Source organism: Mixophyes fleayi, chromosome 1, assembly GCF_038048845.1.
Source record: "Mixophyes fleayi isolate aMixFle1 chromosome 1, aMixFle1.hap1, whole genome shotgun sequence".
Lineage (NCBI taxonomy): Eukaryota > Metazoa > Chordata > Amphibia > Anura > Limnodynastidae > Mixophyes > Mixophyes fleayi.
This window is the reverse complement of record NC_134402.1, coordinates 31,815,519-31,840,142: the sequence shown is the minus strand read 5'-3', so window position 1 is coordinate 31,840,142 and position 24,624 is coordinate 31,815,519. Positions and strand designations below refer to the sequence as shown.

The 24,624-nt window shown below is 43.2% G+C and overlaps 1 protein-coding gene across 1 annotated transcript; it reads right to left on the bottom strand.

Annotated features, from left to right (window-relative positions):
* Positions 1-11,313: 11,313 nt before the first annotated feature.
* On the bottom strand, positions 11,314-21,618 carry LOC142104142 (NELL2-interacting cell ontogeny regulator 1-like). Its single transcript, XM_075188650.1, has 4 exons — positions 21,598-21,618; positions 20,974-21,109; positions 19,961-20,049; positions 11,314-11,889 (listed from the first exon to the last, which is right to left on the bottom strand). The coding sequence occupies exons 1-4, from the start codon at positions 21,616-21,618 to the stop codon at positions 11,833-11,835; spliced, it is 303 nt and encodes a 100-aa protein (XP_075044751.1). The 3' UTR covers positions 11,314-11,832.
* Between the last annotated feature and the right edge of the window lie 3,006 nt (positions 21,619-24,624).

Genomic DNA, 24,624 nt, shown 5'->3' with positions numbered 1-24,624 from the left:
ATTAATTGACATGGAGAAAGCCAGTTTGGTTTCTGTCTCTCTAGGCCCCCCTCCACTTGTATAAAATACTAAAAAATTCAGCCATTATCGACTGTACAATATTAATTGACATGGAGAAAGACAGTTTGGGGTCACTCTGTCTCTCTAGGCCCCCCTCCACTTGTATAAAATACCAAAATATTCAGCCATTATAGACTGTACAATGTTAATTGACATGGAAAAAGCCAGTTTGGTTTCTGTCTCTCTAGGCCCCCCTCCACTTGTATAAAATACCCAAAAATTCAGCCATTATAGACTGTACAATATTATGAAAAATGGACAAAGCCAGTTTAGGGTCACTCTGTCTATGACACCCTACCCTTAAGGATAAATTGCCCTAACAGCAGCCTTTCAAGATGGTATGTGATATGGAAATGCCACAAGTCCCTTTCCTCTTTGGGGGTAGATTGCACCCTACACTTACATAGAAAGTTTTAAAAAAGATGTTATTGGCATCATCTTCAGCTTAATCCTCACCCTCATCAGTGTGTACGTCATCATCACAGACTATCAATTCATCGCCGCTTGAATCCGCCATTAGAGAACAGTCAGTGCTTGGATGTCTTGGATGGTGAAGGCCTTCCTCGTGGAAGATGTAGTTCATTTTTATAAACATCATTTTCTCCACATTTTTGGGAAGTAACCTTCTACGGCGATCACTGACTAAGTTCCCTGCTGTGCTGAACACTCGTTCAGAGTACACACTGGAGGGTGGGCAGCTTAGGTATTGCAAAGCAAGTTTGTACATGGGTTTCCAAATGGCCTGCTTTTCTTCCCAGTAAGGAAAGGGACTGTCTGACATTTCCATATCAACTACCTCTTGAAAGTAATCCTCCACCATCCTTTGCATGTTTATACTCATATTGGATGGAGTTATGGGCAAAGTGACACATTTTTTTGAAAAATCCTTCAAACCAGCCCAGATGTTAAATTGTTCTGGTCTGCCCCCTGTGTCTTCCCTGCTTCTTTTTTGGAAATTTAATTTTTTACGAGCAACAGCTTGAGAAAGTGAAGGAGGACACGTCGTCAAGCCGAGGCCCAGTTCAGCGGCCAACTTGCTGAGCAATAGCTCCTTGCAAAAGTTCACATCTCGCTCATTTACAAGTAAAGACTCAATGTAGGTTTTAAACCTTGGATCAAGCACAGTGGCCAAAACGTACTGATCCGAGTTCAAGATCTTAATAACTCGAGGATCATTGTGAAGCGAATTAAGTACTTGATCGACAAGGCCAACATACTTTGCTGAATTGCTTGCTTTCAGCTCCTCCTTCATTTTCTCAAGCTGCTTTTCCAATAGTCTAATTAAAGGAATGACTTGGCTCAAACTAGCAGAGTCTGCACTGACCTCACATGTCACAACTTCAAATGGTTTCAGCACCTTGCACAGCACTGAAAGGATTCCCCACTGTGCAAGAGTGAAATACATCCCCCCTCCTTTCCCAATGTCATGACTTGTGCAATATGCTTGGATGGCTTTGCGCTGTTCCTCCATCCTCTGAAGAATGTACAGGGTGGAATTCCACCGAGTTACCACCTCTTGCTTAAGTTGGTGGCAGGGCAAGTTAAACTGCTCTTGGAACTGCTGTAATCTCCTACATGCTGTGGCTGAATGCCTGAAATGGCCTGAAATTTTACGGGCCACCGAAAGCATCTCCTGCACCTCACGGTTATTTCGTAGGAAGCTCTGCACCACCAAGTTGATGGTGTGAGCAAAACAGGGAATATGTTGGAAATCACCCAGCTGTAATGCTCGCACTATATTGTTGGCGTTATCTGAAATGACATACCCTGGGGAGAGTCCGAGTGGTATAAGCCATGCATCAATCACATCTCTCAGTTTGCGTAACAAATTGTCAGCCGTATGCCTGTTAGTGAAGCCGGTGATACAAAGAGTGGCCTGCCTGTGACAAATGTTACGTAGTGGTGTACATGCTGCTGCTGTTCCTGCTGGTGAAGGTGAATGACCAACCCAGTGGGCTGTCACAGTCATATAGTCTTTGGTTTGGCCACTTCCACTTGTCCACATATCTGTGGTTAAGTGAACAGTGGGCAGAATGGCATTTTTCAGCGCAATCTCTACATTTTTACACACTTTTTGGTATAGTTGTGGAATAGCTTTACGGGAGAAATGGTGTCGCGATGGAATTCTGTAACGCGGACACAAAACCTCAATTAACTGTGAAAAACCAGCTGCGTTTATTGTGGAGATTGGACGCAGATCTAACACTAACATTGCAGCCATGGCGTCTGTGATTCGCTTGGCGACTGGGTGACTGCTGTCATATTTGCTTCCCCTCGCAAATGATTGTTTCCCAGTTAATTGCTGAAATGTAGGACTGCTCATTTTATTAACCTGCCTCTGGGATGACGATTCACCCCCAGCAGCAGCAACAGCAGCAGCAGGACTAACGCTTTCTTCAGAGGAATCAATAATAGTGCCGGAGTCATCCAGCCTTAAGTGGGATGCCGGGCTAACTCCGAGCGCTACTGAGGATATTGATGAGGATGGTGTGGTGGGTGTATTTTGTAGCCGTCGGTATGTCGGTAAGCGGAGGGTCTTAGCTGATGAGGGAGTGCTTGTATTCTTTTGGAAAGAACTTTCAGCTTTTCCCAACACTTTGCCATGAACTCTCGTTAAATGGCGTAACATAGACGAGGTTCCAAGATGGTTAAGGTCCCTCCCTCGACTGACTGTGGCTTCACATACACTACAAATGGCTATACAATTGTTGTCTGGATTTGGGTAGAAATAATTCCACACATAAGAAGTGGATTTTTTTGTTTTATGCCCAGGCATGACAATGGCCTTTTTCTTGTCACGTGCCAGAACTGCTGCCACTGGTGCAGGACTTACACAAACAACCTCATCCTCATCAACATCCTCATTAGCGCCCTCGTCGCCTACACAAATCTCCCCCTCATCCTCTTCTAATTCCAAAGTGGCATCCTCAATTTGGGTATCACCGGCTACACTCGGGCTATTAAGGCACACATCAGCAGAATGCTCACGATTAGACATCCCACTGTTGGATGGACTCTCCACAGGGATTGTTGTCATTTGTGAATCAGAGCAAATATTCTCCTGTAATGCCTCACTGTTATCTTGCAGCTCGGCTTTGACGCGTAACAGTAGTGCACCAATTGTAGGCTGGGTAACTTTTTGGGATCTGCCACTAATAGCCAAAGGTGAAGGCCTCATTCTCTCTTTGCCACTGCGTGTGTAGAATGGCATGCTTGCAATTTTTTTTTTATCGTCACTTAACTTTTGCTCAGTTACACTTCTTTTTCGCTTCAATACAGTAAAAATTTTTTGGTTTTTTTTTTTTTGCACTAATTTGAAAACACTCTGTTGTTTGACATCGCCTTGGCCAGATGACGTACTGGGAACACTAACATCAGGACTGGTGACAGAACCTGGTTGCTCATTCAGATCATATGTGGACTGCTTTGAATCCATTCTGAGCGCAAACCACTGGGGAGTGCTAAAAATTATTTAGTAGATACTGCTGACAGATATGACTTTTGACAGCCAGAAATATTAATGCACAATTAGGGAGGACACCCCAAAAGCACTGAGGAGTGCTAAAAATTATTTAGTAGATACTGCTGACAGATATGACTTTTGACAGCCAGAAATATTAATGCACAATTAGGGAGGACACCCCAAAAGCACTGAGGAGTGCTAAAAATTATTTAGTAGTTACTGCTGACAGATATGACTTTTGACAGCCAGAAATATTAATGCACAATTAGGGAGGACACCCCAAAAGCACTGAGGAGTGCTAAAAATTATTTAGTAGATACTGCTGACAGATATGACTTTTGACAGCCAGAAATATTAATGCACAATTAGGGAGGACACCCCAAAAGCACTGAGGAGTGCTAAAAATTATTTAGTAGATACTGCTGACAGATATGACTTTTGACAGCCAGAAATATTAATGCACAATTAGGGAGGACACCCCAAAAGCACTGAGGAGTGCTAAAAATTATTTAGTAGATACTGCTGACAGATATGACTTTTGACAGCCAGAAATATTAATGCACAATTAGGGAGGACACCCCAAAAGCACTGAGGTGTGCTAAAAATTATTTAGTAGATACTGCTGACAGAAATGACTTTTGACAGCCAGAAATATTAATGCACAATTAGGGAGGACACCCCAAAAGCACTGAGGAGTGCTAAAAATTATTTGGTAGATACTGCTGACGGATATGACTTTTGAAATCCAGAAATATTAATGCACAATTAGGGAGGACACCCCAAAAGCACTGAGGAGTGCTAAAAATTATTTAGTAGATACTGCTGACAGATATGACTTTTGACAGCCAGAAATATTAATGCACAATTAGGGAGGACACCCCAAAAGCACTGAGGAGTGCTAAAAATTATTTAGTAGATACTGCTGACAGATATGACTTTTGACAGCCAGAAATATTAATGCACAATTAGGGAGGACACCCCAAAAGCACTGAGGTGTGCTAAAAATTATTTAGTAGATACTGCTGACAGAAATGACTTTTGACAGCCAGAAATATTAATGCACAATTAGGGAGGACACCCCAAAAGCACTGAGGAGTGCTAAAAATTATTTGGTAGATACTGCTGACGGATATGACTTTTGACAGCCAGAAATATTAATGCACAATTAGGGAGGACACCCCAAAAGCACTGAGGAGTGCTAAAAATTATTTAGTAGATACTGCTGACAGATATGACTTTTGACAGCCAGAAATATTAATGCACAATTAGGGAGGACACCCCAAAAGCACTGAGGAGTGCTAAAAATTATTTAGTAGATACTGCTGACACATATGACTTTTGACAGCCAGAAATATTTATGCACAATTATGGGGGACACCCCAAAAGCGCTGGGGAGTGCCAAATATGAAGAAAAAATAATAAACCTCTATCCTCCTCTCTGCACTAGCGATTTTGGTTAGAGCAATTGCAAGAACAATATTGTATTCTCTGTCCCTGCTCTAATTAGCCTATGACTACACCCTGCTCTCTCCCTCTGTCAAATGGCGATGGATTGCTGTGGAGGCGTGTATTTATAAAGTTGAAGTATCGCGAGAACCGAGCCCCGAGATCCGACGACGTCACAATGACGTTCGGCCTCGATTTGGATTCGGAATAGGCGGGAGAGTACCGAGCTGCTCAGCTCGGTACTCGGATACCCAAAGTTCGGGTGGGTTCGGTTCTCGGAGAACCGGACCCGCCCATCTCTAATTAAAAGCCTCTTGATTTATGTATTTAATTTACAAAAAAAAATTCATATTCATATTTTGGGGGGACAGGCCGTGTCATCATGCCATCCACGATTGTCCTTTGAACCTCCCCTCCAGGATCTACCACAGGGGGTGTCCGAAATGTAGGCAAATGAATATTAAGTGCTCTAAATGAAGGGAAATCAGTTACAATAATGGGAGTTTTATTTATTTAAAGAGGTTTTTAAGTAAAAAAAATTCCTCCCTATGATCCTTCATTATCCTTATTGGTCCTGTTGTTATACACACCCCATGTCGCTATCTAATAGATTGTAAAGTACTATATTTGGCAGCATGTTATGGTAAAACCTTCCATCTAACCAATATAGCACATTTTAGCGTATTTGGGACACAGGAGAGCTGAATGGAAACTCAGACGCATTAAATCCATTCCCATTCAGGGCCAGATCGGGCAGCTGAGAGGTGTCGCTCCATCAGCTGGATATAGCACAGATGAGTGTAACAAAAAGACAAACTACAATTATTGGCTTAAGTGGAAAGGGTTTGGGGGAAGTGGAGGCAATTTTGTTAAAGTAAATAGGAAACTTCTTTTAGTTTCCTTATGTCCAGGTGTCCCCCAAATGTACTTGGCTTAATTACCTATCTTTTAGAAATCTGATCCTAATCTGAAGTCTAATGTGGCAATAATGGATTGAACAGTATTCACATTACTCGGGTAGCCCAGTGTTCTATCTACAAAATGTAAGTACTGGAGAATATATAAAATGTTTAGTTAGAAAGAGATATAACGTTTTCTTTATTGTAGAGTCCTGAAGGGACCTCCTGCATGATTCTGGATTTAGTCATGTTGCTTGATCAAAGCAAATCCCACCAGTGTCTATGGGCATTATACCTGACAATTGGAGAAAAGTGCCCATGCTTGCCATGAATGACAGCACTCGGGCTCTCTGTGTGTGTGACGTGTTATCACGTTTATCACGTCTTGGCTTCTTAGCTTCGGTTTTCTGTAACAACAGCTCCCAGCAGTTTCCTGTGAGGGTGATGAATCAGCTTCTATGTTCTAGATATCTCTCTCTTCATGTCCAGCAGCCGCCGGTCAATATCCTGATTTGCCAGGTAACAATTTGTCCCTTCCACTTCTCATTACTCAGTGTGCTGCAGCCTTTTGAACTCTGTGTAATGATTTTTCCTGGAAATAATTTCCTTTAGTTTACACATGAAGGTGCAACGTATAGGAAAAGGCATTAACTGTAATGATGAGCAAGGGATCGGTGATCAGTAACGGAGGGAGAATATAATACGGTGCAGGATCCAACACAAAATGGGCCAGAAAGGTACATGCAAGGGGTGGGCTTACAATGTATAGACATGGGACATCTTGGGCAGGGACCCAGAGATGTCGCTGGAGCCCCCCCTACTGTGCTCTGTCCACCGTTAAGTGTAGCATACATTTAGACCATACTTGCCAACAGAGCCGTAACTTAGAATTCTAGTGCCCTGGGCGAGAAAGACAAATCCCGCCCCCCTAGCTCTCAATTTGAACCAAATTAACCTAAAATATTGCTAAATTGCGCCCCCCTTCATCGTTGCGCCCTGGGCGGTCGCCCCTGTCGCACAGCCCTAGTTACGGCCCTGCTTGCCAACTCCCGGAAACAAGTCCGGGAGTTGGGGGCGATTCTCGGTGAAATCCAAGATGCGGGAGAAATGCCAGCTCGCCCGGGAGACTGACCCGAATTTCGGGAGTCTCCCGGACTTTCCGGGAGAGTTGGCAAGTATGATTTAGACCATACTTGCCAACTCTCCCGGGAGTGCGGGAGTCTCCCGGGCGAGTGTGGCAATCTCCCGAATTCTGCCCACTTCACTAGGAAGCGCCCCACTTCCTAGTGAAGTGGGCCGAATTAGATCCCAAACGCCGCGATTCCCCGTCATGACGTCACAGGGGGCAGGGCCAAAATGACGCGATTTTGGCCGTCCCGCCCCCCTCCACTGGCTGGCTCCCGGAAGGGAGCTGAAGAAAGTCGGCAAGTATGATTTAGACACATACCACTCCACCCTCTGTCCAGCATATAAAAGTACACATTAGGAAGAGCAATGGAACCATTAGACATTAATCTGAAGAAGACAATGTACAGAAGCAACTTATATCTTACTATTTTCATTGCCAAACTTTAGTTTCTTACCGGAAAAAATATAGTGCAGTCAAGTCCTTAAATAAATTAAAGCTATAAAAACAAATAAATTATACACTCGGAAATGAACTACTCAGGTCTGAAGTCATTGGGGTTTATTTACTAAACTGCGGGTTTAAATAAGTGGAGATGTTGCCTATAGCAACCAATCAGATTCTAGTTATCATTCATTTAGTACATTCTACAAAATAACAGCTAGAATCTGATTGGTTGCTATAGGCAACATCTCCACTTTTTCACACCCGAAGTTTAGTAATTATACACCATTGACTCATGAAATTAAATGTCCTGTTGGCTTCAACCTGTATCTAATATATATTAGCACTATTTCTTTTTCCGATGTATCATTTTGCGAAATAAACATAAAAATAAATATTACAAAATGAGATCCAATAAAAAGTCTGCACTGACAACAATATTATTCAACCATGAAACGCTGAGAATCGTTGTGCGCAGGGGCAGGCTGGGCCGAGGGGCGGGGGGCATCGGTCCCCCTGGCCGCTCAGTCTCACCGCTGTGAGGGCCGGCCTTAACAGGGATGCGGGATGCCACGGGATGCGACCGTGTCAGTGCACAGGCGGCCGCATCAAATGACACGCCTAGTTGTGCGGTCACTGATAGTAGGGTCTGCCCAGAACGACAAACTGCAAAACGTAGGGCACAGGGCATAAGTGTTGAGCCAATAAAACCCACTTTGTAGGAACAAATTGCTCACGCCGTTCCGCTTAGCGTAGATTGTTCAGAATCCTCTGTCCAACAGACGAATTTTTTTCCCTCCATTAATCAGAACTCACAAATATTAGTCATGTTTCACCTCAGGAATGTCTGATCCTAGTAAATTGAAAGGACGCAATCTGGTAAATATTATTTCAGGCCACAAAATGGCTGCCTACACTTTAAAGTGGACTCGTCACCTGGTGCTCTAGTGTTATTTATTTTTATTTTGCTTTATAGTGCTTTGTGCGCTACATAGTAAGTAAAAAAACAACAGCAAGGTGTTCTCGGGAAAGAGCATTTTATCCACTAGGCTCTGTCCCAGGCAGGTTGTCCTTAGCTAGCGCAACAGTAGAACTATGAGGAAACTGCCCCAGAACCAGCAGTGTCCAATCTGACGTCTTGCCTTGTCTGGCTCAGACAAGAGTGCTCGCTCTCCGGTTGGCATCCTACTACTATTATAATCTAATTTTCTTTCAATTTAATATTCCTAGAAATTAACTATGTTATGTAATCCTGCCATCAATTGAAAAAGCTAAGAATTCTCTAAACGTGTTTAAAATAAATGATGGCAAAAAAGATATTTGCAGTCAGTCCGCTTCTGCTGTGTTGAAAGTATTAATAGCAGATTCAGCACACTACAGCTTTCCTTGACAAACAATTGCAGCGACTTGCTGAATCTCACTGATAATTACACTTCAAGAGGCCATTTCACAGAAAAGCACCACAGTTATTCCCTGGAGCATCTTGAAACTTCCCTCAGGCTGTAATCTAGTCCCTCCAAAGCGAGAGACAACTAGCGGTATTGCCTCATCAATTCTTTTTCTTTAATCACTGCAATATATATGCCTACGTTTACTGCAAAATCAACATAGACAGTGCAGGACTTGCACTGAAACATCTAAATGAGTCACTTGCGAAAATATATTTACAGGTGTAATATGTCATTTTTAGTTGACCTGTCGCTTTTGTAGAGGCTGCCATTTTGTGCGATAAACAAATCTTCCTATAAAATCACTATGAGCTAGTGACATCAGTGAGCTAGGAGGCACACAGCAAAGGTAGTTTTCACAAATAGGTACTTGTGCCTCTACATGAAAGCTTTTGTTAGAACCTAAATTGTCGTAAACTTGGGGGTTTGGTTGCTTTGTGCGGTCGTATTCAATCAAATTGATCTGACATTCTCATTCTTCTGTGCCCCAATTGATCATCCATTCCAATAATAATCCAAATTTGATTGCACCGGAGACAACATCTGGTTGGTTTGTACATAACATCCAGATCACCAGGGTGGGGTACAACTTCCCGAAGAGGAGAATTCGGACAAGATAGATTTAGACACTAAAATACCGATATTTGTTATGGTGACATGTAGTAAATGTAGACTTACTGAGAAAGTGAAAAGAAACATTTGCGACACGAGTGAATGGCGGAACGTTAATTTGCGTCACTTAACTTTCCGACAGTGAGATTGTGTCAAGTTATCACAGGAATTCCCACCAACTGGTGTTAGCGCTACTAAACTGGGAGGCGCGGAGTCTAACGCACCCCCGGTGTTCACTAGGGACCCCCGCAAGGAGATATGGGCTTCGCTGGGTGAGGTGCGCAGGTCGCGGTTCTCCCAGATAGTCACCAGTGTGGCGTAGAAAGGTGTAGTCAGACAGGCCGGGTCAGAATCAAGGAGGCGCAGTACAACGGAGATGGGCAAGAGAATAGTCAGGAACAGTCTGGGGATCAAAACCAATACGGGCAACAAGGTACAGAGGAGAATCCAGGAGAAGGGTCTAGGCAAGCCAAAATCAGTAACCAGATAATCACATAGAAACCACAGGAATGCTGGAGTAGAGAACCAATAGTCTGGCACCCTAATGGTGCCATAGTGAAGTTTAAATAGCAGGGGAAGGAAGCTGATAGGCAGAGAATTTCCGACGATCAGACACAGCTGATTGTCGGAGCTGACGTCCCGTTGCTAGGCAACGTGGACGTGACATTCGGCGCATGTGTGCTGAGGACAGGGGGCCAGAAGGACGCCACGATGCTAGGCAATGGGACGGGAGAGACTGCCCGAAGGCGACCGTCTCCGGCACCTATGTGGGGTGCGGAGGCGACACCTGACAGATTGCTGCTTTTAAGGGAGCGATGCGACCATCCGGTTCCCGGATAAGATACAACTGTTAATACAAAACCTAAAATAAAAAGCGTAGGGCTGGTTTTTATAAACACTATTAACTTTGGCAGCGCTACAGTTTACTACTTGTCCCCATAACAACTATCGGCATTTTAGTGTCTAAATCTATCTTGTCGGAATTCTCCTCTTCCGCAAGATGACAAATACCGGATCACAATGTGTGGGCTGCAGAGCTGCACCATTTAGCCATGTGTGTAACAAAATTGGGCACTAATTGAATTTGATTGCTAACCAATCAGGATCCGCATGTTGCCAGCATATGTAAGAACATTAGGCAGGTTTTGCTACTTTAAGGTATGCAGATAATTGCCATCTGATTATTATTGTATATAGCAGTAATTTTCAGGCCATTCATGCTGCGATACCAGGCCGATTGCCAGTAATTGACTGCAATATCGTTGACTGTGTCATCAGAGCTTTAGTTGCTGTTTTTAATGGTCATACTATAAAATAAACAAATGTAGCTCCAACACACACTATTAGGATGGCTGTACTTCTCAGTGACCGTATACATTTACTAGTAATCCTTATTAATTTTGCACAAATATTTTTTTTGTGGTAGCAAATTCTATATCGCCGAAGTGTGAAGTTCCAGCATTAGAATTCTCGAGTTCCGTATTTTGTCTTGTATTCAGTACTGTATTTCTATTGGTCGAATTTATAGTCTACGTATAGGGCTTGGATATTGACGGTCATTTCATTCTACTATGCCATGTGGTTGGAGTAGGATAAGCAAAAACCAAAAAAACATACTACAATATGACAAAGTACCAACCGATAAACACTGTATGGAACTTCTTATGGAAATATATAAGTTATTAGCGATGATGCTGGCCAAGTTTCTTCCATAACTGGTACGGTATATCATTCTGTACTTGGCAGTCTGTCAATTTCAGTAGACAGTTGCTCTATGGTTCCTCTAACAAGGAAATAGAATCACAGTCCATGAACTAAAATTAAAGCTGATTTGTGAATTTATTCTAAGACATGAAATATATACTTGTGCGCTTCTTATATTACAAAATCTTCAGTGAAATGGTGAAAAACATTAAACTTTGAAAGCATTAATAAGAAGGTTTGTGCTATGCGGCACTTATACTATAAAAGTCTGTTTGTGAATGTGGTTACAGACTTGCTAGATCGCCATGTAAAAGTCTTATTTAAAGTGAATAGCAATACAATTATTATAATGATACAATGTTACAAGGGGTTATAAATACACCCTAACAGTCCCAATTTTAATGGGACAGTCCAGATGTTTGGGGTATTAATGAGGAAGGGCATACCGGTATCTTTGGCAAACATGATTGCGGTCTGGGCAGAACTGGGCCTGGTTTAAAAGGATCAGGGACGTGACCAATGTTATCCTGATTTTTTGCCTGGAATGTTGGGAGTTATGGGTTACATCTTTTTTGAGACTTTGCTGTTCTTAGTGTTCTAATTCCATTTCCTGGCCTCTCCTCAGTGGTTTCATGCAAGGCAGTCACACAGGCCTCGGTCCTCAGCTCTTAGAAGCAGCGTCTCGGTCTGAAAAACAGAGCACATTAACACATATAGCTTATAGAATACCTCTACCATACTGCTAGTGTGATAACTACAAGAAAGGACATTATACACCCTTTCAAACCTGTCTAAATGGTGTTAGCAGTATACCTTGGTTAGTCAAAAAAGGGAAACATGGTCACATTAGTAATTGGGTGCCACTAATAGACCATTCAAAGTTTTGTTTTTCTTTTTTAAAGCATAACTCCATCAAAAACGAAAACTTACATTTTGGGTGGAGTTCAACAAGTTCATATAAAAAAAATCTATAATTGTACTTACAGGTGTAAGATTTGCCTGGGTCCCCAGGGACTGTAATGGTCCCATTCTGTGCAACTGTCTCCTCTTACCTTATGGCCTGTTTAGAACATGCCCAGTGGGTGTCAATGCCCCTTTCTGTTAACTTCGCATTTACTCAAATAGAAGGTTTATAGAGTGGGGCATCAATACCCACACAGCCTGAGTGGACAGAGTGAGCAGTAAGTGGAGAGAGTAGTGACACATGGGATTGTTACAGCCATCAGGGACTCCAATGTAGCCAGTGAATGGCACATCCATGGTAAGTTATTCATATTAACCAATTGACCTCCACCCAAAGTTAAGAATGTAGTTTTGGCTGGAGAACTGTGTGGCTAAGTGTAAGAAAATAATTTAAAGTATGTGGGAGAATTTTATAAATAAAAAAATAAAAAAGAGGCAGTATAAAGCGTATGGGTATAACTTCCAACATAGCAGCACATGTGGCTGGTATGGGGCCTGGAAGTGAGTGAGTCGGTGTGCGTGGGGGGGGGGGAGTGACGGTGCACCAGAGGACTACCTACACCTATGGAGGTCCTTGCTCTGCTCTGCCGAGCATGTGTGGGGTCCAGTGCAGGTGCAATGGAGCCCAATTCGGCAAGAGAGCATAACAGGGGCCTCTGAGGTGTCAAGAAATGTGCGGGGGCAGCTCCAACATTTTGCAATGGGGCTATGTGATTACTAATTACGCCGCTGGTAAAGGGGATGTTATACAGCAGTGATGTGGAATAAGTTAACTGGGTAACTGTTACCTTTCCCCCTAAAATAGTTAAAGAATTTTGCCTGTGTATAAATATAAAATATGTCCGCTGCCACAAGACAAACATACAAGGTATATATGAATACACAGCAAAAGCATCACTGCTCTCCATACAACCTACATTCCAACTTGCTTGATTGGGAAATCAGGACAAATTAGGCAAGACCTGACCTACCCAAACCATGCCCACCTCTCACAACGCCATCTACCGTTCCCGGTAGGTCACCGCCCTCGTTAGCACCCAGGGCAGTTGAGAAGTATGCATGCAGCCATGTAGTAGGTTTTACTGGACATACACCTTATTTTAAGATCTATTTTATATTTTATTCTGCGCCACGCATAGCACCATCCTTCAGGCACTTGAAAGCACAATCATCTGTATTTGTGCGACACGGGGTGATTTTACAGGCGGTGTACTGCAAAGTTTGCCAGAAATCAGAAATTGTAAATATCTTTCCTACCGTTTAATGAGGACACCTGGGAGCGCTACGCCTGAGTCCTCGCTCATAAATTGTAATAGGATTTTTACCATCTACAAGCACAGCCTGTGCTCCAATGTTTCTCCATAAGCAGAGCAGATAGGATAAAGCAACACAGTTACTTTACTAAGTTGTCCAAAGAATGTTATACAGAGGCAATTCTCTGCCCTGCAAGCCCACGCCATCTTGGAAGTGAAGGGGTTAAAGTAAAATGTGGGACTTACAATTAGATTTTATCCTATAGTTATTGTATAACACTCACAAATCTACACATAAAGGATAGGTTGACAGAAGCATTGATTAAGCGTTTGCTGTTGACTGCTGTGTTATTCTTTCTATACCTCATCTATACCGGCATGGTTACTCTTGACGAGTTTAACGTTTTTGTTCTTTATCGTTTATCCGCAAAAAAGTCCTCAAATGTCAAAATCATCATCATCATCATTTATTTATATAGCGCCACTAATTCCGGAACGTTGTACAGAGAACTCATTCACATCAGTCCCTGCCCCATTGGAGCTTATGGTCTAAATTCCCTAATATAGACACACACTCACACACAGGCAGAGAGGGAGAGACTAGGGTCAATATTAATAGCAGCCAATTAACCTACCAGTATGTTTTTTTTGGAGAGTGGGAGGAAACCGGAGCACCCGGAGGAAACCCACGCAAACACAGGGAGAAAATACAAACTCCACACAGATAAGGCCATGGTCAGGAATCAAACTCATGACCCCCAGTGCTGTGAGGCAGAAGTGCTAGCCACTTGGCCACCATGCTGCCCCAATGATAAAGTTTCAGAATTTTCAGAATTTGGGACAAAGTTGTCTTTTACAATGCTGTTTTTAAACAAAATTGCATTTTAAAATGTTAATATTGAACAAATAAAAGGAGAATAAACTTGCAGTTAATTCTATTTTGTCAGCTTTATGATCTGTAATATCCCACCCACAGAGCATGACCGAACATTCCTCTGCCGACAGTCTGTTTCGACCCTGTTTGGGCTCCTCATTGCAAGATAACACAACTGCCAAATTTATACCATTAATGACTTTACGGAAAAACATTTTTTCCAATAACTTTTTTGTATGACAAATTACTAAAAAAATTATCTTTCGGTCAATTTACGGCCAATAGACAATTGGCCCATTGTTACACATCAGAACTGCTGTAGATTTGGTAATATCTTTATATTACTATCACTATTTCAAGGGATACTCATTTAGCATAGAATATTTGCACATTAATAACTCATTTTAAGCCATAGCAACAATAATAACAGCCTCACTACCCGCAGAGCCATCGGTGACTACGTGTGTGTGTGTGGACTGGTTAAAATAAACAAACTAATTTATCAAAGTCATTAAAAATACTCTGTTTAACAAATGGAGCTTGCATAATGACTGCTGGTCTATGTTTCCCACTGCTCTTTACGACTTCACTATTTTCTAGATCTCTAAATATATCTTTGATTTGCTAATTAATTAAAATGGAGCCAGTGGGAATCTGATAAAAGAGGGAACTACCATTATTTAGAAGACAGAACATTCTGCCAGCCTCTGCAGAGACAAATAGAATTGTATATGTAATATCCTCACCTCACTGCATTTCTTGTACAGAGAGAACATATCCCACTGATTCAGCGTTAAAACACTAATACAAAGAGGATGTTTGCTAAGGCTTAAATAAGGCACGAACACAGACAATATCTATCTGGTGAGGAAGGATTGTGCTTAATAATAATAGAAATACACACGGGTCAAATTGCACAGATCCACATGTTCTGCAATTAGTCCCAACAACTGGATCTTATAACTATAGATACTTAAAATCGTTTTAAAGTGGTTCTTGGACAATGATAAACTCTTTGGGCCTGATTCATAAAGGAACTTATCTGTCGGTTTTTTTGTGTGTGTATCCTACGCAAAATTAATCTGCGCCTAGAACTGAAATATACGTAACGAAATGCAGTGATGTTCAATGTATCTTTATACGCAAATGACACTTACTACAGCCTATAGTACAACTCTCGCCACTGTACAGTAAGGGTGTGTCAAGCTCAAGCGCACGCAACCACATCAGATTCAAGCGTTGGTGGGGGCAGCCGGGTAGTTAAAAAAAAAACTTAAAACATACTCATGTGATCGCGGCGCCGGCGTCCCTCCTCTCTGCTGCTCTGTGCTCCATTCAGACTGTCTGAATGCCGGGTGTGATGTCATCATGTCACACCCAGCATTCAGTCAGTCTGGAGCAATGGAGCACAGAGGAGCAGAGAAGACCAAGAAAGAAGGGAAAAGAAAAGGTAAGTGAAGGGAGGAAAACGGGGGGTTAAAAAATGAGGGGGGCACAGAGGGGTTAAAAAATGAGGGGGGGCACAGAGGGGTTAAAAAACGAGGGGGGCACAGAGGGGGTTAAAAAACAAAGGGGGGCACAGAGGGGTTAAAAAACGGGGGGGCAGCATGACACAGAGGGGTTAAAAAACGAGGGGGGCATGGCACAGAAGGGTTAAAAAATGAGGGGGGGCAGCATGACAAAGAGGGGTTAAAAAATGGGGGCAGCATGACACAGAGGGGTTAAAAAACAGGGGGGGCACAGAGGGGTTAAAAAACAAGGGGGGGCACAGAGGGGTTAAAAAATGACGGGGGCACAGTGGGGTTAAAAAACAGGGGGGGGCAGCATGACACAGAGGTTTTAAAAAACAGGGGTCAGCATGGCACAGTGGGGTTAAAAAACAGGGGGCAGCATGGCACAGTGGGGTTAAAAAACAGGGGGCAGCATGGCACAGTGGGGTTAAAAAGAGGGGAAGGCATGGCACAGTGGGATTGAAAAAGGGGGGGAGCAGCATAGTATAGTGTGATAAAGGGGGCAAAGCAGCATGGCGGGCGCAGTGTGATCATAAGGCATGGCAATGATGAAGGGGCACATTATTGTAATATTGGAGCTGGAGGAAGGCCTAATTATTAATCGTGGGTGGTATTGATTTAACGCCAGGGTTGTTTGGAATTATCTAAATGTAGCCATTTTTTTTCAAATAGGGCCCCCAGCATTCCAGGATCCAGACAAGCCGCAACTAAAGAAACATGCAGCCACAGGTGGTGAAAGTGAGAAGAACAGGTAAGAGAGAGCAGGACAGTATGTGAGATGTTGTGATTTTAGTAGGGACAATGGCAATTTTTGGTGAGTGTTGTGCCCAATGTAAGGTGCAGGCCAAGACTGAACTCTTTGTGTACACACTGCATTGTTTCTATACTACACTGTGGTGCTAGATGTCCTGAAAGTCGGGAGTGCTTGGACATATGTGATGTTCTGGCGAATTGAGAGTGATTTTGATGTGTTAGCCACGCCCCAAATGCATGACCACACCTGCGAAACATTTTATGCCACCGTAAGCCGTCGCAAATTTTTTAAGCATACTCGACTAGAAGGGGGGCCCCATGAATTTGTTGTACCGGGGCCCTGAATTCCTCTTGGCAGCCCTGGGGAGGAAAATAGGTTTATTAAATGGGAACATTACTATTACTGGGCTGGAGGAAGGCCTAAGTATTAATTGTGGGTCCTATTGATTTAATGTCGGGGCTGGTTGGAATTTTCTAAATGTACCCATTATTTTTTCCAAATACAGCCCTCAACATTCCAGGATCCAGACAAGCTGCAACTAAAGAAACCAGCAGCCACAGGTGGTAAAAGTGACAAGAACAGGTGGGACAGTCTGTCAAATGTTCTGAGTCTAGTGCAGGCTTGGCTAACCTGTGGCACTCCAGGTGTTGTGAAACTACAAGTCCCAGCATACCTTTCCAGCAATAAGCTGCTATATATTGACAAAGCATGCTGGGGCTTGTAGTTTCACAACACCAGGAGTGCCACAGCTTAGCCAGGCCTGGTCTAGTGGGACATTCCTGATTTTTGGTGACTGTTCTGCCTAATCTAAGGAGCAGGTCAAAACTGTGTACTCTTCATATATACACACTGCATTCTTTATATAGTACACTATGGTGCTAGCTGTTCTTCGTGGGCTGACCACTCCCCCTCTAGTGTCTGGTCTTGCCTCTATGATGGCTGGCCACACCCCCTCTGGTGGGCCCCTAGCGTTGCAGTCCCCCGGTGGGCCCTTCATGCCCCAGTCTGACACCGCGCAGAGACGATTTACATGCGCTTTAAAACAAACGCACGTTGCGCTCAGTTTGCGTAACTTGATAAATCAGGCCCTTTAACTTTAGATGCAACTGTAAATTTGAGTGGAATCTCAGCAAAGCGAACTGATTCAACCTGTCCATGCCATTTCAATCATGTTCTCGCTTAATAGCTAGATCATATGGTAATTTTAACAGCTTTTCATGTGAACATTGCACTTCGATGAATCTTGTGCACTGTGTTAGGAACCCCTCAAACCAGTACAGCAAAACCCGGAGTCTGCTCTGAGAGTCTGGTATTCACTGGAGCCCCTAGTGGTGGGGACAGACTTGGCTGCAGACTAACAGAGGGTCGTGAGATGCGTACCGGCTGGGGGGAACCCAGGAAGGCAGAGTGAAGTCCAGGCAAGGGTCAAGGGCAGGCAGCAAACAGAGAATTCAATAAACAAGGTCAGAGGTCACAGGCAGAACAGCAGCGTTAGAATCCGAGCAAAAGATCAAGGGACACAGGCAATCAATCGTAGTCAGATATTCAGGCAAGGGTCGGCAACAATAATCAGAATCCAAATAGCACAGAGAGCAAGGTACACAGCAGGCTATTATGCAGCAAGCAGGAACTATAACCGGCAGTGTGGCCCAGTCCTCACTGCATTAAATACTATGATGGGCAAATCAGAAGGAGGAGGACAGGGCTGATAATCAGCCTCAGGAGGCTGCTGATTAATTACTAGCTGGGAACCAGCATGGGTCATATCACAACTAGGAACATGTATGAATGACAAATAGAATCATGCGAGAGCTCCCCCTGGAGTTGGAGGATGTCCCTACAACCTCCACAAATATAACAGTGCATTGAAACTAATGCAAGTGCTCGGCTGCTACCTCACGCCAGGATGCGGCTCGTAACACACTGGCCACTTCCAGGATGTCTCCTAGGCTACGTGCACAGCATCAATAAAGCCAGGGAAGTGATGACCGGAATCCCCAGGCTGCACGCACAGCTTCAGCAAAAGTGATGTGCGGGCAGCTTAGGAGAAGTGTGACAGTGCAAACCAATAAATGGGGAAGTCAATGGATGGGGCCATTGCCCCATCCCTCCTCCATAATCTCCACCTAACCTGGAGATTGCGGTCATTGACTGGTGAGATTTTTTTAATGGCTAAATAACACCAGATCAGTTTCGACTGGATTTGGATTACATTGGCCAACTTAATCACTCCATATTTGACCAGTTTTAAGAAATATATAGGATTTAGAGATAATGTAGTTTAGTGGTGTAAAATCAAAAGAAAGGTGATGCAGTTAAATACTGTTTGTGAGAAGTATTTTTCCCATGTTTCTTTATGAGGCTGAGACAAGCCTGACACTAGCTCATAGCTGATTGGCCCATCCCGGAGGACACAACTAGCTTTGGAGTACATTAGACAGATTACTTCACAGTCTAATGCGAAATTTCACTGGCAGAAATTGTCATAGGCCACTATTAAAATTTGCTTTAGAACAGCTACTTCCCATAAAGTGATTACTAGTGGGTCCAGGGCAGGGGCGGATCTAGACTTTATGTTTAGGGGGGGCGATTTTGCATAATCGCGCCCCTCCTTTGCTCTGATTGGCTGGCCTGCGTTAACCCCGCCTTCCGCCTGCGATTGGCCCCGCCCCCTCCCATTGTGGTCGCCGGCTGGGACCACTCTGATTGGCTGGCCCACATTTAGCCCCGCCCCCGCTTGCACTTAGCCCCGCCCCTCCCGTTTTAATGGGCGGCTGGGACCTAGCTTTTTGCTGCTAGGGGGGGCGAATGCCCCGATCGCCCTCCCCTGGATCCGCCACTGGTCCAGGGAAGGATGGGATCGCCAGACCTCCCTAGCACTGCTCTCTGAACTTTGCAGAGTTTGTATGTTCTCCCCATGTATGCGTGGACTTCCTCCGGGTGCTCTGATTTGTTTGTGTGTCTGTGTGGTAGGAAATATGGATTGCAAACTCCAATGGGGCAGAGACGCATGTGAATGAAAAAATATTCTCTTTTAAGCACTTCGTAATATGTCAGCACTATATACTGTACATAGCTGTTTATAAAATATGTTCCCAGTAATAAAAACAAGTAACAGGTGAGCTGGGTCATATTATCCAGCTTAATAATACATTGACACACACATTTATATATATGTATATATATATATGTATATATATATTATATTATTGCATTTATTGCATCACTCTTTAATGAAGAAATTAGTTTTCTGCATGTGAAAGAACAAAAAACAGTTGTTTTATGTTTGTTTTTCTTTTAGCTACACATACAATACCGAGGCATTCAAACATACTAGCAGCAGTATCAATGTTGTGAAACATTTTAGACATTACAAGAGACAGAAATATACCAAAGTAATCACCTGGGAGTCCAAGTTGTAAGCGGCTTTGTAGAGGTCCCGTAAAGCCCGTTCCATGAATTCAAACGCATGGCAGTCCACACATGGCCGAGCTGGGGAAGATATTGGATAAAATATGATGTTACTAAATAAATAGAATTAAATATTTTCCTTACTAAGCTTGAGGGGGATAGGTGTACCTTTGATTTTACCACAAATATGTTTCTGTCTTTGCTATAGCTCTTTACTTGTGTATTATAAGTTGAAAGCGGCCTCATTTAGCAGAGCCGTAACTTAGAATTCTAGCGCCTGGGGCGATAAAGACAAATGCCGCCCCCCTAGCCCTCAATTTTAACCAAACTAACCTAAAATATTACTAAATTGCGCCCCCCTTCAGCGCTGCGCCCTGGACGATCGCCCCTGTCGCACAGCCCTAGTTACGGCCCTGTCATTTAGGAAGTGTAGGAAGTGTGTCTAGATTTCCAACAAGCACACAAGTTTACAGAGTGGGGGTGTGCACAGCTAGTTGTGTGGGAGAGTACAAGTGTGAGATTTCAGTGTGCGGGTGAGATTATTAAAATAAAATAAACGGGAGAAGAAGGTGCACGGGCCAAGCTCCCCCCTCCCCCTGCACTCACAGTAGTTCTGCCACTGTCTCCTCACTTTTGCGATTAAATTAAGCCTGAAATTAGGCTCCACTGACCAGTATTTTAAGAGATATGTTTGTGTTAATGATAGAGGTGGTTCTAAAGACTTTTGAAGGGAAGTTTACACTTTTGCACGGTGCACATGTTCAGATTTTCCGGCCCCTCTACACACCTGGGTGTACTACTAGTTTGCAAAGGGACCTATTAAGAGCAGAGAGTTGGCGTACACCTTGATGCGCGCAGGGCGGACCAATTAGACACAGCGGTGCAATACCAAAGGGTTTTATGAGTGTGTGTCTCATAGATGAGGTCCATATAATGGGTTATTGTTATGCTCCGGACAGCATGTTCTAGGTATATCTTGCTTAGTCGTTCTGATTCGCTACTTACTTTCAGCTGGGATGACACGTCCCGATTCTGAAGTAATTGCAACCGTCTTCTCGTTCACCGAGGCGGCCACTGATGTACCTACAACCAGCAGACCCCAGACAATGGTTCTGACAGCAAATGGTGACATTATCAAAATCTGCAACAACATAAAAATGGGATCATGATCATCTTTTCTTCACATACAGCAATGTTTAATCCTTAATGCCTAAAGCTAAGCCCTGTGCTACAGAGAATATAAATCCAAATACAGTTTCCACGGTGTTCTTATTCTTACATATATAATGAAGCTACTAATAGCATATCAGAAGGTATTTCAGATAGAATTGTGATTATGGGGGAGAAATTTTCCTATGCACAGTAGACTTCCTGTCAGCAATCTGACAGAGGGACACTGCAGTCAGTCTTTCTTTTTGCAGAAAAGATCTGATAACAGAGGACAACAGCTTGCACAGCAAATGTAAACTGAATGTAAATAATCTCAAACTCTGTTAAGGTATTGGACATTTTACATATAAAGCATCTCCTTGCTGGTGCACAGCTAATATATAACAGTTAAATATTGCATTCTCAGTTTTACGTCAGCTATCTCTCTCCCTTGCAATGCAGTCTTGGATCCAGCCTCACCACTGTGACCGACTGCCCCATTTCTTACCTTTAGGATAGAGCTGCGTTGCTGCAGCAGACAGTGTCAGTCTGGAGTGCTGAGCGGACGTGACATACCAGGCAGCCCTATCTGCTTCTCCTCACGTGCTGATTGGGTCATTGCTAAGGAGAATTCCCATAGCAACATTGAGGACTGTCAGCAAACAGCTGGTTTTCAGCAAGTCAGGACTCTCCATTTCCTGCTCTTATTTACAGCATGGATGGTCCAGCAATGAAAAGCATTTGCACAGACATGACATTACCTAATTATGTGTCAGCCAGTTCAAGGGACAGACAAACCTAACATGCAGGATGCTTAAGAGGGTTACTAGTGTCATTCACAATTTATAACAATACAGTTATGGTATATAAGGCAATAATTAATGGGGGAAGTGTTAATTCTATATTTACATCAGATGTTATGAAAACCATAGAGCCACACACATAATATTTAAAGAAAACAGCTCAGATGACAAGAAGGTAACATGTAGCTTTTCAAGTCGCAACGTGATCTATTAGTCTTTGTTCTTGTCTTTACAATCGGATTCTTAAATTCTTAAATACACACATTGTAAAGTTATTATGTGGTAAACAAAATATGTAGATATGAGACAGATGGATAGAAAGGTGCATAATAGGATAGATAGACAGATAGATAGATAGATAGATACAGGGCCGGATTAACCATAGGGCTAATTGGGCTACAGCCCAGGGGCCTATGGCATCCAGGGGGCCCTTGAAAGTGCTCAGCAGCAGTATTGATCGGTCAGGGGGCGGGGGCGACCCCGGCGCGATTAGTGCTGCTGAGCACTTTCCCTGCAGTACTGCCCCGGCGCGCTGTAGTCTCCTTACTGAGGAGATCTCGTGAGTCTCACTCTCACGAGATCTCCTCAGTAAAGAGAGCACAGCGCGCCGGGGAAGAAGGAGAAGGAGGTAAGCGCCGGGGGGAAGGGGGGGGGGGGCGGCTCGGATCACCGGGGGGGAGGGGTGGCTCGGGTCACCGGGGGGGGAGGGGTGGCTCGGATCACGGGGGGGGGGCCCTCAGCCCAGGGGCCTCCATTCCCTTAATCCGGCCCTGGATAGATAGATAGATATTAGAAAGATAGATAGATAGGAGATAGATTGACAGATAGATATTATAGAGCTACAAGTCGCATCATGACCTATTAGTCTTTGTTCTTGCCTTTACAGGTGGATTCTTAAATTCTTAAAAACACATTGTAAAGTAATTATGTGGTAAACAAAATATGTAGATATGAGACAGATGGATTGAAAGGTGCATAATAGGATAGATAGATAGATAGATAGATAGATAGATAGGTAGATAGATAGGTAGATAGATAGATATGTAATAGATAAATATGCAATAGATAGATAGATAGATATTAGATAGATAGATATATATGAGATAGATATTAGATGGATAGATAGATAGATAAATAGATAGATAGATAGATAGATAGATAGATAGATAGATAGATATGTAATAGATAAATATGCGATAGATAGATAGATATTAGATAGATGGATAGATAGATAGATAGATAGATATGAGACAGATAGAATAGATAGATAGATAGATAGATAGATAGATAGATAGATAGATAGATAGATAGATAGATATGAGATAGATATGTGGAAGTCGAGTAATTGGATGAAGGAGGTAAATTAATAATTCCTGCACACTACAATCAGTTGAGATGCAAATCGTATGCAACGTAATGTTTATCATAACATTTAGGTGTGTTTAATGTATTTTGCAATCTTTTCATATAAAATATATTTTGGGAAAAAAGCTAAATAATGTTTCTGACATGTGAATTACTTCGAGTTTGGTATCAACCTGCTCGCAATTTCATGAGAAAGTTTCCAGTGTTACTTGTGTATCGTTCGCACCTTGTGAAACGCTAGTTATAAATAATATCACTATTTCATACACCAAATACCAGTACACAGGGGTCATAAAAACCAGTGTATACAAGTCTAGAGGTGGGAGCCTGAGGAAAGGACACCTGGCAGGTCGAAGAACAATGAGCAATCCACTAATGCCACATCAAGTACCTGTGAGTGCAAAAACCTTCACCCAATGAATGAAGACTTTACAACTGTAACTGTATATCTCTGAGATGTAACTACTTTTACGACTGTACAGTGTGTAAGTTGTTGAGCTCTGTGTTTTGGACGCCAGAGAGTTCTCATAGCTCTCAGTGCTGGCAGGCGCATGCTTATGTATACAAAACTTTGCCTTTTAATATACTTTCCGAATAATACCTATGTGCTTTGGAACCACAGCGATCACAGCGGCCAATATTTATTGGTAGCAAAAAGATGAACATAATAAATAGATAGATAGATAGATAGATTGATACACAGATAGATATTAGATAGACAGACTGAAAGACTGACTAACAAATAGAGAGATAGATAGAGAGATAGATAAATATGAAAGTCGTGGTTCAAAGTGACATAATTTTATAGTGTCAGGCTCTCCTCACATCAGAAATGTGCTGTGTCTGTGTATGCGTAAGTCTGTGTTTTTCACATGTCGGCAGGATCGGACTGGCCCGCTGGGGAGCCAGGGTAGGCCCAGACGCCTGAAGGCTCCCCTCTTCGTTGATGGGGGGAGCAGGTACTTTAAAAAAAAAAAAATACTCATGTGATCACAGCGCCTGCGCCCCTCCTCCCTCCTCTCTGCTCCTTTTGCACTGAATGTCGGGCATGATGTCATCACGTCACGCCCAACATTCAGTAAGGAGCGGCACAAAGAGGAGCAAACAAGAAAGAAGACAGAAGACAAGAAGAGAAGAAAATGGAAGAGAAGAAAGAAGCTAATAGGAAAGGTAAGTGAAGGAACAGAAACAAGAGGGAGCAAAGGCAGCATGGCAGAGTGTGAAGGGGGAGCAATGGCAGCATGGCAGATTGTGAAGGGCAGGGGCATGCTGGGCTGGGGGGCAGGGAGGCATCTGCCCCCCGGGCTGGTCCCATAGTGTGTTGAGTTGGGGTGGGTCA

Excerpts from the sequence above, each read along its gene's own strand:
- LOC142104142 (XM_075188650.1), bottom strand. The coding sequence starts at position 21,618 with ATGGGGCAGTCGGTCACAGTG. Across the intron at positions 21,110-21,597 it reads TGGGGCAGTCGGTCACAGTG|ATTTTGATAATGTCACCATT; the intron begins GTGAGGCTGGAT and ends ATGTTGTTGCAG. Across the intron at positions 11,890-19,960 it reads CTTACAACTTGGACTCCCAG|ACCGAGACGCTGCTTCTAAG; the intron begins GTGATTACTTTG and ends TCTGTTTTTCAG.